This window comes from Otolemur garnettii, unplaced genomic scaffold (assembly GCF_000181295.1).
Source record: "Otolemur garnettii isolate 467f Iridium unplaced genomic scaffold, OtoGar3 scaffold00004, whole genome shotgun sequence".
NCBI classification, from domain to species: domain Eukaryota; kingdom Metazoa; phylum Chordata; class Mammalia; order Primates; family Galagidae; genus Otolemur; species Otolemur garnettii.
The window spans coordinates 8,363,862-8,380,942 of record NW_003852399.1 but is presented as its reverse complement, the minus strand read 5'-3'; the positions used below and the strand labels follow the sequence as shown (position 1 = coordinate 8,380,942).

General features: G+C 41.9%; 1 protein-coding gene across 1 annotated transcript in view; it reads right to left on the bottom strand.

The window, feature by feature from the left end:
* Nucleotides 1-15,167, bottom strand: part of HAS2 (hyaluronan synthase 2) — a 31,100-nt gene extending 15,933 nt beyond the window's left edge. Inside the window, exons 1-2 of the mRNA XM_003782374.3 lie at nucleotides 14,526-15,167; nucleotides 2,539-3,165 (exon numbers count right to left, since the gene is read on the bottom strand). Coding sequence (XP_003782422.1) covers nucleotides 2,539-3,165 — 627 coding nt within the window. The 5' untranslated portion in view covers nucleotides 14,526-15,167. The remainder of the gene's footprint in view (nucleotides 1-2,538; nucleotides 3,166-14,525) is intronic.
* Between the last annotated feature and the right edge of the window lie 1,914 nt (nucleotides 15,168-17,081).

The window sequence follows — 17,081 nt, the reverse complement described above, 5'->3', positions numbered from 1 at the left end:
TTCAGAACCAGTACTTTCAACTTTCTCTTTAATAGGAGGCAAGGTTATGTGTGAGCAGTTAGGCAGGGAGGAGCTTGGGTGGGGCCCCGGGAGAGTGAGGAAGATATGAAATAATAGGTTATGAGAGCAGTAAGCGAGGCACACAAGCAAGTGAAAAAAGTGCTGGTGAGCGACAAGGATCCAGCTGCAACTGGAAGCCACCCTTTTGGCTGTCTCTCTTCACAGTTAGCAGTATTCTCCAGCGAGCCTGTAAGCAGATGGCCAATTCCATCCCTCGCCCCACTCTCTCTTGTGTTTTTGCCACCTGAATTCTGCTTCCTTCTTTCCCTCACCAATCTGCACTCTAAGTTCCCTCACTGGTAATGCTTAGTAGCCAACACCCTCAATCCTCTCTCCCCTTTGGCTTTCTGTGGCTTTTGCTTTGTAATCCTCAAACCCCAGTCAGTCAGGGTAAGAGAGTGTTTAGTGTTTAGTTTTGACCTTATGACATTGCTGTTCTTACATGTAAGACATGATTACCTATCTGGGATTTAATGATGATGGCAGAATACAATTACCAGTCTCAGAATGCTACGAGATTGTACCCTCATTGGAGCGCTTGGAACTGGTGGTGTGTCCCAGGAGGCATCAGGACCTAGTTACAGCAGTTTCCAAGTCAGTCTATCTGGAGATTTCCCCCCTTTCAGAGTGAAGAAACCAAAGTTCTCAAGCCTAACTATGGCTCTAACGGGAAGGCTACTCTAACATTTCATATTTTGCATTATTTCTTCCCGGACAGGCACAGTGTAAAGTTGTCAAGGATACAAACAAAATTCAAAACAAGAATGATGGGAGAAGAGGGCTTGGGAGGAGCAGATTTAAAAAATAAAGAAAACAAAACCAAACCGTCTACAATGAGGCCTTGATTAGAAATGGCAAATGTAGCAGTTGTTCTAACTGAAGACAAATTATCAAAACAGATGTTTTCTTGTGTTAGGACCAGAGTTTCATTTTTCATAGCCTCTATAACTTCTCCCATTATCCCTGCCTTTAAAAATACTCTCTTATCCTCCTATTTAGACCCAAAGTTGGAGTATATAAATTCCAAATGTCCCAGGATAACCGAAACTCCCCTAACTATGAAAGCTCTACTATTGAGAAATTAGGAGAAATTTGGTAGAGAAACTCTCCCAACTCCTAAACTACCCTAACTGTGAAAGCTCTACTATTGAGAAATTAGGAGAAATTTGGTAAAGAAAGTCTCCCAACTCCTTAGAAGTGAGGTTACTATGCATATTAGTATAATGAAGAAATGCCCCCAAAGTCTTCAGATGTTAACTGAAATTAATACTATGGTGACAATTGACATATAGTATAGTCTTTGAGGAAGGACTAAATGATAATATAATAAATAACACTATTGACAGAAAAAGCTTTAATTATATGAACACTAACAATCTCATAAATGACTTTTTCTGAACACTTGGAATACATCATCTGAAATAAATTATCTCAAGCCACTTCTGAGATTGGTTTATTCTATTTAATAAACCAAGGCTCAGAGAGATGTTTATGCTTAAGGTCAACCAGCTAGTAGTACTTGTGATTAGAACCTTAGTCAATTGCCTCTATAGCCAATGCCCATTCCAATCCCATTTCTGGAGAATACCAGGTGTGACTTTGTGGCAATAAAGTCCACTAAAGTGTAGAATGAGTCTTCTGAAACCTAGGCTTTCATTTTTAAGAGGAGATGAAGAGTGTCCCAGTGGATTTAAAAACTCAAACTAAAAAGTTCACAAGGACCCTATTAATGTTCTCAAGAGGAAAGCTTGAGTGAGAACTAGGGGAGGAGAAGCCTATGGTGAGCTGCTGGGAATTAATGAGAGACACAGCCTGTCTAATTTTCATGCAAGCAAACACCATCACAAATGCTTTCAAAGTTCAAGTTGCAGTGAATGAGGTAATGCTGTTTGGGAAGCAAAGTAAACATTACTTTTGTTTTGCTCTAATATTTTTTATTTTTCATTTTTCTTTTCCCTCCCCGTCTCTCTCTCAATGTTGAGCTTTTTTGCTCTTTTAAATCCAAATTGTTCTCACCACCCCGTTTTTGCCCCGTCTCTGCAAGAAACATTTTATAGCCTCCCTTTGGCCTGCAGAGTTTTTCAAGACCCTTCTGCTCAGGCAGACACTATTTCCTTACTAAGCTGGAGATATTTAGAGGGTGGAAAATGATGTTGGATTTGACTTGGCAGAAGCAAGGGGACAGAGGAGGTAAGGGAGAGAGAGAGGAAAGGAAGGATCTCCTGTCAAAATAATATTGACTTTTAACCAATCACACAGTGCAAGTGGGGCATTTTCATAGATAGTCTTAACAGTTTTACTACATTTTTTTTTCCTCTCGTTCCAAATGTGCTTTCAACAGTTATGCTGTTTTCAAATGAACTGAAAGAAGCACTGTGTTCAGAAGGGACAAGGATGGGCTATAGCATATGACTGGAGAGATACAAAAGCTGCTTTATTTAAATGTATGTTTGCCCTGGCAGGAATTTGGAGACCTACCTGTACATAATCCACACTTCGTCCCAGGGCTCTGAAGGCCGTGTACATGACTTCTCTCTTTCCACCCCATTTTTGCATGATGCAGACACTTTTGTTGGACAAGACCAATTGGGTTACGTGTTGAGAGCTTTCTTTATGTGACTCGTCCGTCTCACCAGGACCCTTTTCATGGAAGTTGTTCTTCCAGATGTAAGTGGCTGATTTGTCCCTGCCCATGACTTCACTGAAGATGTCCATCATGTAAATGTCATCTTCCGAGTTCCCATCTATGACCATGACAACTTTAATCCCAGGATAGGTTAGCCTTTTCACAGATTGCAAACATTTCCTTAAGTAGTCTGGGTCTTCTTGATATGCAGCGATGCAGAGAGCAACTGTTTTGTTCAATTTAATGGGGGTTTCTAGAGATTTTTTCATTTTTCGGTGCTCCAAAAAAGCAAACAGGCTTTGGATGATGAGGTGTGATGCTAGAAAGGCACCATACAGTCCAAAAGAGAAATAATAATTATCCGTTTGGATAAACTGGTAGCCAACAATATAAGCAGCTGTGATTCCAAGGAGGAGAGAGACTCCAAAAAGTGTGGTTCCGATTATTCTCAGGATGCATATAAACCTCTCACAATGCATCTGCAATATAATCAAACGATACTCTTGGTTAACCACCATTGCTGCAGGTTTGTTATATACCCGGCACCGTGGGGAGAGCGTTGGATTAGAAGCATCCAGGAGCTTTGACACTGACTTTCTCACTTAACTTGCTGTATAACTTTCTGCACCTCATTCTGCTCATCTACAAAATAAGGATAAAGGTGCCCTTCTGGCACGCCTCAGAGAAGTGTTTTAAGAACCAAATGATAGCCAGGAGCTCTGGCCAGGGCCTGTAGTCTCAGCTACACAGGAGGCTGAGGTAAGAGAATCACTTTAACCCAGGAGTTAGAGGTTGCTGTAAACTATGATGATGCCATGGCATGCTATGCAGTCTACCCAGGGCAACAAAATGAGACTCAAAGAAAAAAAAAAAAAGAACCAATTTAGATGATGATGCAGGGTATTAGACTATTGAAAACCACAGTGCATTAAACCAGTACCTGTATGCATCACATTTAGTGGGTTATATCATTTGTCTAAGGCTCTGTGTATGTGTTCACAGCTAGGCACGCAACCTATAACTTTCCTAACACCGAAAGCAACCATTCCTCCTACACGATGTAGTCATCTCACCCCTTGATACTGAATTTTGCTGAATTTTTCATGTGTAATTTCATCTCATTTCCAATGTAAATCTGTCAACTTACATTATTTCCATACAGCCAGCTGAGATTAGAGATCAGGATACCTGGATTCTAGTACTATCTCATGAACTAGCTGTGTGACCTTGGATAAGTCGCTGTACCTCTCTGGGCCTCAGGTTTTGTTCTTATTTTAAATCTGTTAGATGAGGGACTTTAGGTTTATTTCCAAAGTCATTATTGACATTTTTAAAACTCCTCCATCTTTAGGTACCCTGCCCAGATACCTATCAGAGCCCCTGTGATTCTGAAGTGTACTCTTTATACTCCTTGGCTCAGATATCTTTCTCCACCATCCACCATCAGCAACACTAGACAGTTAGATCCTGCTGATCAGGAACCTTCCTGAAACATAGTAAGCACACGATAAATGTTTGTAGAAATAATGAATAAATGAAAGAAGAAATAACATCATGCTTAATTTCAGCAGGTGAGTTTCCACCCTATGCAAAGCTACATACGCTAGACCGGAGAATCACTTCTACGCAATAACAGTCTTGCAGTCATCACGAAATTCTGTATATCCCCATATTAAATTATTAGACAACATAAGGCTAAGAGGACCACTTTTCTCTGTTTCTCAATGCATTTCCAGTGCTGAGTACTCCAGTGGTGCTGGGCAAACCACTTTTCCCTCTGAAGTTTTATTTTCCTTCTCTTCCAAGAATGAACTAGCCTGAGAGACATAATTGATATAAAGGTAGTTATCTGCATCCTTAGCCATTCTATTTTGGGGTTTTTTGTGCTATCTACATATATTTAATGCTTAATCTCTTTCTTTAATTCAATTTAGTTTTGAAAGCTGAATTCATTTTAAATGGAAACTTAGGCTAAGCAATTAATCTCTGCAAACCCTCTTGTCTGATTAGCTATTTATATGTTTCTAATCCAGATCCAAACTTGAAATTGCACATCCACATAGAATCTAGTCTCATCTTGCCTGTTAAAAGTTTGCATGGGCACCACGCTGCACAGCTCCAGAGGCATTCACATAGTCACTCACTATCCCCTATAATTGTACATTCAGTGATCCAGAGCAGATATGCAGTACTTCTAGGAAACGTCAGCGTGTCTGCTTACCAACTGTCTTACCTCTCCTTCCTGAGCATGGTATGACCATGCTACATGGTGTGACCACAGCATCCCTACTTTTGGAAATGTGAGCCAGGCCCCAGTAGGGTTTTTAGGAAACTTGCTACACATAAGGTTCTAGGAGATTTCAGAGCCCCCAGATAGACAGAGTTTGGTCCTTGAATTCCCATATAGAAGGGAGCCACCATCACCTGGGAATACCTGTCTTAGACACTCATACTAGGAGGAAATAATTGATGGATTTTTCCTTGTTTGTTATGCATTTTGGGCATCAGTTCTCTCAACTATTATACGGTAGGTGATATAAATCAGCCTAGAGATCAGAACTGTAGTATGTAGACCTCATTTTCCTTTATTGAATGGAAATAATAGAACTTGTCAAAGACCCTTCACGGGGCTATGGTGAGAAGCAAAACGAAATAGTGTCTGTGAAAGTGTTTATAAAGCAAGAAACACATTGCAGTTTAATGTATCCGTTAACTAGGAAGCTGAAGAACATATAAAAAAAAAAACCCAACTTCTCTGTTCTACTTCCAGCAGCCTATTCCTAGGACACCACACTCTGTAGTAGGGGAGAATGATAAAAGTAACCACAATACAAATGGTAGGTTTACAGGGTTAAAGGATGGTGAAATGCTGAGTTTTCAGAAACAGTGAGTCCAGCATCTCTTGTTAATTAACACAGCTGAGGAGATGCTGAAAACTCCCCAGTGGTACATTAACCGGTGCCTAAAGGTGCTGGGAGCACCAGACTTGGAACTTGTCATTTCCAAGACATGAGTCATTCTCACAAGAGTGAAAAATTTCAAGAGGACTAAAACACTTTGCCAGGGAGAAGCTTAAGTGTGTGTTTAGCTTGTGTTTAAAATCACCATAGCCAGCAAAAGAACTGCCTGCCATTCCTTTCCATTATTCACATTTTCCTTGCTTTTATCAGCACACGTGGACAGAGAGAGTGTTGACATAGCATCTGCTGGCCACAGCTGAAGCGGGAACGCCCTCTGACATCATAGGCGTCTACAGAATGTCCTTTTGAAGCCTGGGAAAAGTTTCGAGTAAACTGCAACAACGTGGCTAGAATTGAACTTTTATATTTCTGCCAGGTATCTCAGCACTGCCTGGTATGATACACACAGCATCTCAGCACTGGCCAGAGGGCAAAGGATCCATTTTAGAGCCACCTATGCTGACGGAAGGCATTGATCTCAGGGAGTGACACACAGGATGTGTCTCTTTATATTTCCCCGGAACCATTTCCTAGTTATGGGCACCATATGTGTTAGCCTTTTGGAGACAGCCTCCAGGACAAACACTGTTTCCTAAGCATACTCTCTGTTTCAGTCGTATGGCTTTACTGTCACATTGGAAAATAGGGTTAGTTCAATCCTAGGTCATAAGTGCTTACTGCTAGAGAGAAACAGAATTAAGAAATCTACGTTCTATAAAAATTTAAAATCTAAAACTCAATTTCTTTTTCCCAGGATCAGATACATTTGGGCCTGTTAATATATCAATTATTAACTAACTACTATTCTCCCCAAAAGTTGAGGCCAAATCAAGCGGTAAGGAATAGTTTGATACACTATAATGCAAGGGCCACAGCGTTAATAACATGTTTTCTAGATGTGTGTATGGGTGTATATATACATATATACATGTGCTCCAAGGGCGTGAAATACTTTCTGGCTTACAGTTGGTCTTTAATAAATATTTTTGAGTGAATGTAAGTTTATTTATCAACATTACCATGATTTACCATCATTATTGTTAGGATATCAGCTAACATTTAATTACTATTTATTAGGTTTCAGGCAGTTGGCAAATTTTGTTGTTTTTTTTTTAAATAGCATGATCCTATTTTATCTTAGTGACTTTTGGGGGGGAATATATTATTAATCTCATTTCACAAATAACATATAAATGATGAGTAAAACAAGATTCTGATTCATTAAATTACTTGTCACAAAACCAAGAGTTGGATCCACATAGTAGCCTAGGGCCAGATGATTAGAGTATTCCCAATGAACATCTGCTGAATATATGTGAATCCTCAAGACAACATACGGGGCATTCTTTTGTTTCTGACTAATAAAACCATGTTGTATAAGGAGTGATTAGAAGAAAACTTTGAAAATTATTCATTGCTATTATAGAAAATAGAGAATTAGCATTTACTCAGGTACAATACAGGCTCATTAATGGGAAGACTTATGGACTCCTATTTCCCTCTGTGGGTAAAACTAAAGGGACATGGAAAAGGGATGTTTCAAAGGAAGCTGCTGGTCCCACCTGTAGGGAGCAATTCACCTTGTATTGCTAGCAGCCCAAATCCTGTTTTACCATAAAAAAAGCACTACTATTTCCATTGCTTCCACCTGTGGAAGAGATCAAACAAAACACCTTGCTGTTAGCTCACATACCTCCAATGGGCCTCTGGGCCATTGGGCGTCCAAGCATTTTCCTCCCCTTGACCTTTTATTCATCAGAGAGGAAAATGTTGCACGAAGAGAAAATAACAGCTGCTCTCACTGCCCTAGAGCAGAGCTGAGAACTGAGTTCCCACAGTTTTCATAAAGTCGTCTTTCTATTTTGGATGTGGGAGAATCTGAAGTAGATTCAAATTTGCTGAGTCAGCATCTGAGAGAGGCTGACGAGGTTAGGTCAGATCCCACTCCTTCTGAGAGGTTGTAGCTTGCCACTCTGTTCTACAGGGAGCTCCGCCACCCTTGCCCTTCCTTCAGCCCCTGCCATTCCCTCTCCCTTTTCCCCACTGGATTTTCCACCCAGCACATATACATACTCCAGAGCTACAGGAGTTTGTGTGACTCAATGACTGATTGTGCCCCTGGACCAAAAACAGGGCTTGGTACATAGTAGGTACTCGATGAATACATTCTGAATCAATGGATAAGTCCATCTGGACTCAGGAAGTCAATGCAGACTGATGGGCACAGGTGCCACCTTTATCTTTATGGCAGGGCTAGAGTACACAGATGCTGACAGCCAACCAAGCCCTTAAAGGTACCCCTCAACCAGCCATTTTTTCACTTTAAAAAAAATCCATAATTTCTTGACCAGATGCCTGAAGTTAAGGGTTGTGAGGAGTCTCAGACCAGTTCTATAAGACTTTTAGATAACAAAATAGACAACATAGATGGTCCCCAAAAGCATTTACAGCAATTGTAAATTGCAATCCAACCAATCTCATACATTCAGGGTTCAAGTTTGAGGCATCATCTTTTAACAAATTGACCTCCAATACCTTTATAGGATTTATTGCCCATTAATCCATATGCTGCTTTGTATTTTGGCTCTAATGAGTTGTAGGTTTGCTAATCTGTCTAATTTCTCCAGCTAGAGAAAAGTCAGATATAATTAGTATGCAAATCCCATCTACTATCCATCTTAGAAAATTTGGCCTCTGGAACGAGATTGAGTTGGAATAGAAACCTGGCTCTTCCTTTAAATGATGATCTTTAACAAGTTACATAATAATTTCTATCTTCTGTTTTTCATCTATAAAATGAAGATAATCATATTGACTCACAAAACATATTATGAGATTAAAAAAACGGTTTATCTATGTACTTCAAAAAAGAAATCATTAACAATTAGATCTCAGTGATACTAGCTTCCTACCAGAAAATACCTAATCAACCTGACTCTCCTTCCCGTTAATCCACTGCTTGTCAGTCAGCAAGTAATAACAACCAGGGTACAGTTTAAAAAAAAAAAAAAAAGACTGGTAATCAGAAGAAATGGATTCAAGTCTAAATTCTGTGTCTATCAATCTCTCTGCCACTTCAGGAAAATCACTTGAGGATCTGTCAGTAGGATATATGTCCTTGGACAATTCAGTTAATTTCTTTGAACTTTAGATTTTTAGGGATATGATTTACAATTTTCTTTATGATTACAATTCCTAATTTTAATATTGTAACCTCTCATAGCTGGTATCTGTAAAAAGGATAACTATAGGTTTCCTTAAGTGCTCCATTTCCATGATCTTCATCGGTATCTAATCTCTCAGCTTCATTTCCTCATCTACAACATGGAGATTAATGCCTTTTTTGCAGAGTTACTGTAACTAATTAAAATATCTTATATATGGCTTGGCACCTGTGGCTCAAGTGGCTAAGGTGCCAGCCACATACACCTAAGGTGGCGGGTTCAAATCCAGCCCAGACCCACCAAACAACAATGATGGCTGCAACCAAAAAAAATAGCCAGGTGTTGTGGCAGGCGCCTGTGGTCCCAGCTACTTGGGAGGCTGAGGCAGGAGACTTGCTTGAGCCCAGGAGTTGGAGGTTGCTGTGAGCTGTGGTGCCACGGCACTCTGCCCAGGGGGATAGCTTGAGGCTCTGTCTCAAAATAAATACATAAAATAAAATAAAATATCTTATATAGAAGCCTAGTATTTGATATATGGTATTCACTCAATTGTTGCAAGCCAATGTTTTAAGCCAAAGGCAGAGTAACTGGAGTTATAAAATGCACTTGTCTCTCATTCTCATTATATTCTAAAATCCACTGAAAATTCCATCAATTTTTTTAACTTGTATTCAATATTTAAAGACAAAAAATGATAAGAAACATTTTTAAAATGTTTCTCTAATGAGGCATTGCTCAAGAGCATGTCTAATAAATAGTAGAACTGGTTCTTAAACACAAGCTTTCTTTATCCACAAACTCATATTGTATGGCAGGGGGAGAGAATAGGCTTTACCTCATATGTAGAATAATTAGAATTGGGAATATTAATCTTGACTGCTGATACTAGCAAGCAATATGGAAACCTGCTTCTTTGTAACAAGATGTATTCGGATGATAGTCAAATAGAGGCTTATGTAGGAATGGTAAGCAAAAGGTTAAAAAGCAGTGGTTCTGGCAAGCACCCTGGCTCACAGCTGTAATCCCAGCACTTTCAAAGTGTTCCTTGAGGCCAGGAGTTTGAGATCAGCCTGAGCAAGAGTGAGATTCCCCTCTCAACAAAAAATCGAAAAGAAAAATTAGCCAGGTGTGGTGATGGGCACCTCCAGTCCTAGTTACTCAGGAGGCTGGTGCAAGAGGATCTCTTGAATCCAGGAGATTGAGGTTTCAGTGAGCTGTGATGAGGCAACTGCAGTCCAGCCTGGGTGACAGAATGAGACCCTGCCTCAAAAATAAACAAGGCAGGGTTTCCAAATTTTGCCTTATACCCAAATTACTTGGGGATCTGTAAAATGTGATGTGTGGCTCCCACAACATTCTGAGTTAACTGGTACGGGGCGTGACTAGGGCATCACAAATTTTTAAAATCTCCCCAGGTGATTGAAAGGTACAGCAATGTTTGACAACCACTGGGTTAAAGTTAAAGACTTTCATAACCTCATTTGCATTCACACACGTCCTTTATGTACATTTCCTCTGCTACAATCCCCAATTAGAAATCTGAAATAAAAGTACCCAAATGACGTCCCCCACACACTAGTCTTCACATCAGCGCCCACTATCCTCTGGAACACAGAGCATGAAGACTCCCCTCTTCTGACCTCCTCTTCCTCTCAGGCTTAGAAGTCTGTCTTTCTGGCTCCAGTTCTACTGGCAAAGATCAAGCTGGCAGGGTTAGGATATAGCTGTTTAAAGCCCTTGTGTCCTCAGCAGTGTCTGGACTTACATTTTTTGTTTTTCTTCCTTTGCACCATCCGTATTTATCAATTATTTCTAGAATGTCAATTCTCCCCAAAGCTTTATTGGTTCCTAAACGTCATCATCCTAAACTTAGTTTACAGCAAAGGGGAAAATCACAGACAGACTTGGCATGGAAGCTCAGTTCTACACACAACTACATTGGCTCTTGGGAATGGTCTCTCCAGGTCAAAACTCTGTGTAGTCACATGTAGCACAAAGGCCAAATCTCTTCATGAAATCTTTACTGGTCTGTGAATAAGATGTTATTTCTACTCAATTCGAGCTATTAGAAAACTAGATTAATTCAGCTGGAACACAGTCCAATTCCAGGGCATCGTATTCAAGAATTCTTAAATTCCATCAGTATTCTTTCCTAATACCGCAGTTTTGAGTGAGTTGCTTAACTTTCCTTTACACATTAGGATTAAACATAATGTATGCAAAATGTCTAATTCAGGGCCTAAAACACACTAGATATGGGATAAACAATAGCTATTATTACTTAAAAGCCAGGTCAGATTTTGCCTTATAATGTGGTTATTTTAAAACTTCAATAAGTATAATTTTAACTCATTTTTAATTATCTACAGTACAGATATATTCAGGAACGGGGCATTCATTAATGCATATTTAATTTTAATAAAATATTTAGCAGTAAGACCTTTTTATATTTAATTGACTAAAATTAGTAACATTTTCCTAGATTGCAGGAAAAGCAGCATATCCATGAACTCCACATAGCTGACATTAAAGATATGCTGAAATAATTTAGGGGTATAAGCGGTAGGACAATATTTACTCTCCATAGATTACTACTATGGAGAGGGGAGAGGATTAAACGCAGTAGGGGTGGTGGAAATGAGTTTTCTACACAGGGAGCCCTCTCAGTTGATAGACCAGCTACCACTGACTCTGTCCTTATAGCCTTAGAGGAACACAGCCAGACTGTGCATAGATAAAAAGGAGAACCCAGAAAGAGACGTGGGTTTATTCTCTGTTCTCCCATTACATTACTTCATGGGTCACACTCCACGCAAGATCCAGGAAGCTGATACAGTAGAACTTTTTCTCAGATTTTCTCAGATTTAAAATGTAACTGTGTAATACACGTATAACTCTATCAAAGGTGATGACTACCTTGATCCATCCCTAATGGCTTTTACTTTAGTGCCAACAGTGGAAACTAAATCAACCAGTGAAAGGTATGTGTTTAAAAATTCAAGAAAAAAATGCTTTCATAGAAATCTTGGCTGGTAAGAAAACGGTATGGAAGGGTACTTACGAGATTCAATATCATGGTGTATATTCCATAGACTTAACATAAATCATTAGTTCCGAGCTGACTTAACTTTTAGTAACAGTTTCTTACTTATCTGTTGTACAATTCTTTTTTTCCAGGAAGGCTAATAAAATATCTTTGCTTTCAAGAGAGTGACATTAAGATGCAATGCTAGTCACCGATTTGTTAAGTCTTGGAATTTTTATAAACTGCGTTACTTTCTTTAATAAAAGATTCAATTTTAGGTACAATACAAACAGCTCCGGTAATAATGCATTTGTCAATACAGCCACAATGCAGTTTTTTATTCTTCCGACTTAGGTAATATATAAGAAAAAGAAAATAGAAGGGACATTCTATGCCACCTAGATTCAAAATTATTTGTTCCAGAATTGCAAACACAACACAATATCTATACCACAATAGTACTTTAAAATGTTAAACTTTCACTGAAAACGTGAACAAATTGTCAAACTAGGACAATCCGTGGTGCAGTACGGTGGTTATTCAAAAAACAGTATCTCCGCTGGGTGTGTAAATCTTAAGCCTCTAGAAAAATGTAAAGATCAATTTAGTGAATGAGTCATCTAGCACATATTGGATAGAAAAGAAGAAAAAGTTCAAAATTTATGAGTTCTTTTCATCCCAATTGTTTCATGAAATCTAAACAAATAAGTTGACGGGCATAGTTATTTGTTCCAGTCCATTCTATAGAAGTACATATTTTAATTTTAAACCTGGCATCATAATTTCGAATATGTGTTGACCGTTAGAAATCCTATTCTTAAAAAAAGACTTTAAAAAAATCAAAATCCAGTTTAACACTTCCAAAGGTACATTATCCTAGCTTTCACCACAGTGAGAAACCTGAGCCAAAACTTTGACATCTACAATGGACAGAGAAGTTGTTGTCTTATCAGCTGTTTCACTTCCTCAGCAAACTCATCTCCCAGCTAAGTTTCCCTAGCTTTCTTCTGGCGCTGTGCTGACGGTCTATATATACCCAGGCCTCCAGTTGGGGGAAGCCCTTCGTAGCCAATCAGGTCTGCCCGGTCTATTGCGTCACACCTCCCCCCTGGGTGTGACGTCAAAGGCAATCCCAGCCCAGCCAAGTGGGCTGGAGAAATGCAGCCTTTCTGAGCAGCTGCTCTAAACACCCGTTAAACAGCAACGGTCCCATAGGGTGGGGAGCTGGGCAGGGAGGGGCCGACAGGGCTTCTACACGTTCCCTTGGGGGCGGACACAGCAGCTCGCTGGCCGCCGAGGCGCGCTCTGCCCGAGTCCCAGCCTTCAACGCTGACGTTCTGGGCAAGGAGAGAGAGACGCGGGGGGAAACTGGCACCTACGGCGGTGTAACAGGACCCGGGTCCTGGAAGCCCTCCTCCCCAGGCACCGCCCCTCTGCTCCCTGCGCCTCTTTCCAGAGTTAATTATCCTTTCAGCGCCGTTTCCCCTCGGCTGCGTTTCCGTGGCCAGAGGAAAAAGGCTTTCTCGCCTCCCATTTCTCACCCTCACACAGACCCTCCTTTCAGATCCGCCCTCCTGTTCACAGGGACCCATTTCGCAGCCCTGGCTCCCGCTGGGCGGGAACTGGCCTGACGAATTCCACCCAAGGTGTTGATTATCCATCCCGACCCAGACTCTGGCTTCCCTCCGGGCTCCCGCCGGCCCCTCGGCCCCTATCCCCCGGCTGGGCGCTCGGGACGGTCCCCCAGCTGCAGCCAAGGCAAGAAGCGGCGGCGTGCTCGGTGCCACGTCGGAACTGGCTCTCGGGACGTTGCAGCTGCCGCAGCGCAGCGCGCGGTCCCAACACACGCCCTGCCCCCGGGCCGCCGGCTGGCTGGCCCGGCTCGGAGGAGGGATGCGCGCCCTCCTCCTGCTGGTCCCTGCGAGCGCCACCGCCAGTGTCTGGGACCCCTGGCCAAAATGAGGCTTCCGGAGCTCAGCCGAGCCAGGACAGAGCCAGCCTGACACTTTAATGGGGTGCGGGAAGTGCAAAGGAGGGGAGGCCGGGGACGGGGCTGGGGGGAGGAGGAGTGGCCGAGAGGCCGGTAGCACCGCTGAGGTAACGGAGGACCCTCCTTCTCTGGGGTCCCAGAACCTTGGAGCTGAGAACTCTGATCGCTTAACCCTTTGTATTCCCAGCAAGAAGCGAGTTTCTCACTTAAAAACTTTAACTCGCTGGGCTGTTCAAGGTTTTCCTCCCCAGGTAGCGTGTGTGGGCCAAAAAAAAAAAAAAAAAAAATGGAAAGGGGTGGGAAGGTGAGGGGAAGGGGGGCGGCTGTGCGGAGTGCATTTTCCTTACACAGTGGAAATCCTTGTTACCTAACTCAGGAGCCCCTCTGACTCTCCGGAAGATGCAATGGAAAAGTACCTCTCGGGACGTGCAGCCTTTCCCAGGCAGAGAGGTTACCTGTGTCCCCAGAAAGGCAGCGGATTTCTGGCGAGAGGCGCAGATGTGAGAAAACGGATACGTTGCTAAGCCTGACGGTGAACTGAAATATTCCCTGATTTTCAGTCTGTTCGAAATTTTCAGACCGCCAACTTTTCTGCTAAAACTGACTTAATTTTTTTAACACTTGCGTCGCTAATTTCTTCCCTCTCCCTGGCCTACTTGAGGACCTTCATCGTTCACCAAAGTGCTCCAGTGTAACGTACCTTGTTCAGCTCTTGGTCATCAAGTCGTCCTCAGCCTGTCTGTGTGGTCCCGGAGGGTCGGTGGCGGGCAGTTTCCAAAATTGAGGTAATAAAAGATCAGATGAATTTGAGACGACCGGCCAGAAAAAATAAGAAATTTAATAACATCATTTAAAAAGGATGGGGGAGTCTTAAATGTTTGATTCTCCCCCACTTTAAAGGGAAATTTCACTAATGATTCGTTTTATCTTCCGTTGCACTTCAGTCTTCTAATTGTTTAAATAATTATCTGTGTTTTAAAAATAAATTAACTTTTTTTCTTTCTTTTTTTTTTTCGCTCCAGTCCCCCTTCCCCCGATAACGGAAAGTTTCTTTTTCGTATCAAAAAAAAAAAAAAAAAAAAAAATCCGGGTGAAAACTCAGAACTCAGGAAGCGCAGAATCGGGAGAAAAGTCTTTGGCTGGGGCTGGTTCAAGTCCCTGGTTCAATGGGCTGCTTGAAGCCAGGTCTGGGTAATTCTTTCCATACGTCTTGACTTCTCCTTCCTCGCGGTTGTTGCCTTTCTGCCTCCTCCAACTTAAGGGGGTCTTAACTAGTGAGCTGGTGGGTGTTTTAATAGGGAGAAGGAGGGGAGTGAGGGTGAGGGGAGTGGAGAGGGAGGTGTGGACTGGGGAACCCTGAGGGGAGGGGACCGGGAGCGCGGGCGGGAGGGCGGGCGGGAGGCGGGGAGGGGGAGAGGGAAAGAGAAATTGGCCATTCAAAGCCCTCTCTGAGCTAGAGGCCGGTTCTAAACTCCAATGAATTCAATTAACTTGATTGCTAACGTGTGCAGAGAAAGGCAGTGCGTACTTGGAGGCCACCACCTGATTCCCAGCTTTCCTGCGGGGGCGGAGGTGGGAGCCCCAACTTGGTCGATATCCCTGAGTTACAAGTTCTCACTAAGCGATAAATTCCCCGTTGTGTTTAAGTAATTTGTTTTAAAGCCAAATGGTGCCCTTAGGCTAAATAACCGCCCGGAGGAGGAACAGTTGGGGAGGATCTGTGTAAGCGACCGAGTGAGTACCTGGCGTCTCTAAGAAGGCTGGGACTCTAAAGCGACGGGTCTACAACTTGTTAACCCTTTCTTTCCTCAACTCAAACTTCTGAGCAGACATCAACGATCCAGCCTGCTTTACAGCCTCCTGTAGGTGGGCGGGAAAAAATTGTATTGTTTTGTTCAGCCTGGTCCCCTACCGAAAAAGTACAAAGCAGAATGCATTAAAAATTAAATATAAAATAATAGAATTGTTTTCTGGAGGGCTCACGTGTAACCATCTATCAAGAAATAGTTTGAAAGTAGCTTTTCCTCGTGAACCTTCTACAAAGGTAAAGCGTCAAAATTTTGTGTTCTGGCTTGGAGATGGCTTTTTCTTATTCTTACAATCCCCAAGCCTGATCATTTTCTTCATCGTCCCCCCACCTCCCCCCTGCCCCCGCCACCTTCCTTTTTGGTCCTTGCCAGTAAGTCTGCTGATGACTTAATGTGGACAGTAGGTGGCACTGTTTAGGAAAAAATGAGAGAGTTTAGAAATTACCGGTAACTGTAATAACTTAGTCTTTGGAGATTCTCCTGAAATTGTCGTAGGTTAAAAACGGGTTTCTTTCTTTCTTTTTCTTGTCCTTCAAGGCTCCGCTGAGGGGTGGACTTCTTTCGAACTCGACCAGATCTTGAAGACTAGATTCTTAGTCCTCATGACATATTTGGGCTATAATGAACAAGTTGAAACAGAAAAGTCGAATAAACTGGAAATGATGCTTTCAACACTTTGTAGGAGGTGTGGTGTTGGAGGGTGTGATTAGTGATCAAGAATTTTACTATAGTAGCAGGTAGCCAGTGATCCAGCTCCCCAGGGGCCGACCTGCAAAGAGCTTGGCGTTTCCGTCCCCCCCCCCCCCACACAGCGTTAACACTCTGGGAAGGCCTGAGGACTTCGCCCTGCTCAGTGGAAACCCACTTATTCATTTCCCTCAGCAACTTTCATGGCTTCAGCTTTTGTTTGAACTCTACTTTAGGTGGTTCAACTTTTGAGAGACTGGCTTAAATTTCAAAAAAACAATTTCATTCCACTTAATCAGACTGGAGCTTCCCGATGTCTCCTTTTCCAGTAGTTTTCAATTGCCAAATTATTATTTTAAATATGCTATCTTATTTCTAGGGTCTGCCATATAACATGGATTAAACTGATTTAGAGGTAGGATGGGTATTGTGGGGTGCTAAGTGTCCAGCTGTGAGACTCCAGGGGGACACTTAAACCTTCCAGCTCTAAACTTCCATGATTATTATGTTATGCAAGAATATTGATTATTACTCAGCAATAATTAACTGTTCCTATGCTAATAGTTCAAGCAATGAAAACATTTAGTAAAACTGGGTTTCTTTATTAAAGAAAAAACACATTTGCTGTTTCTCCCCTTGTATTTCATGACCTCAGAACAAAAGTAAAATGTTCTCTGACTATGGAGAGATATAATGGCGAATCATACATCTGTGACTTGACTTTCCCTCATTCCCTACCCTCTCCTAAGGCTACAGGGAAA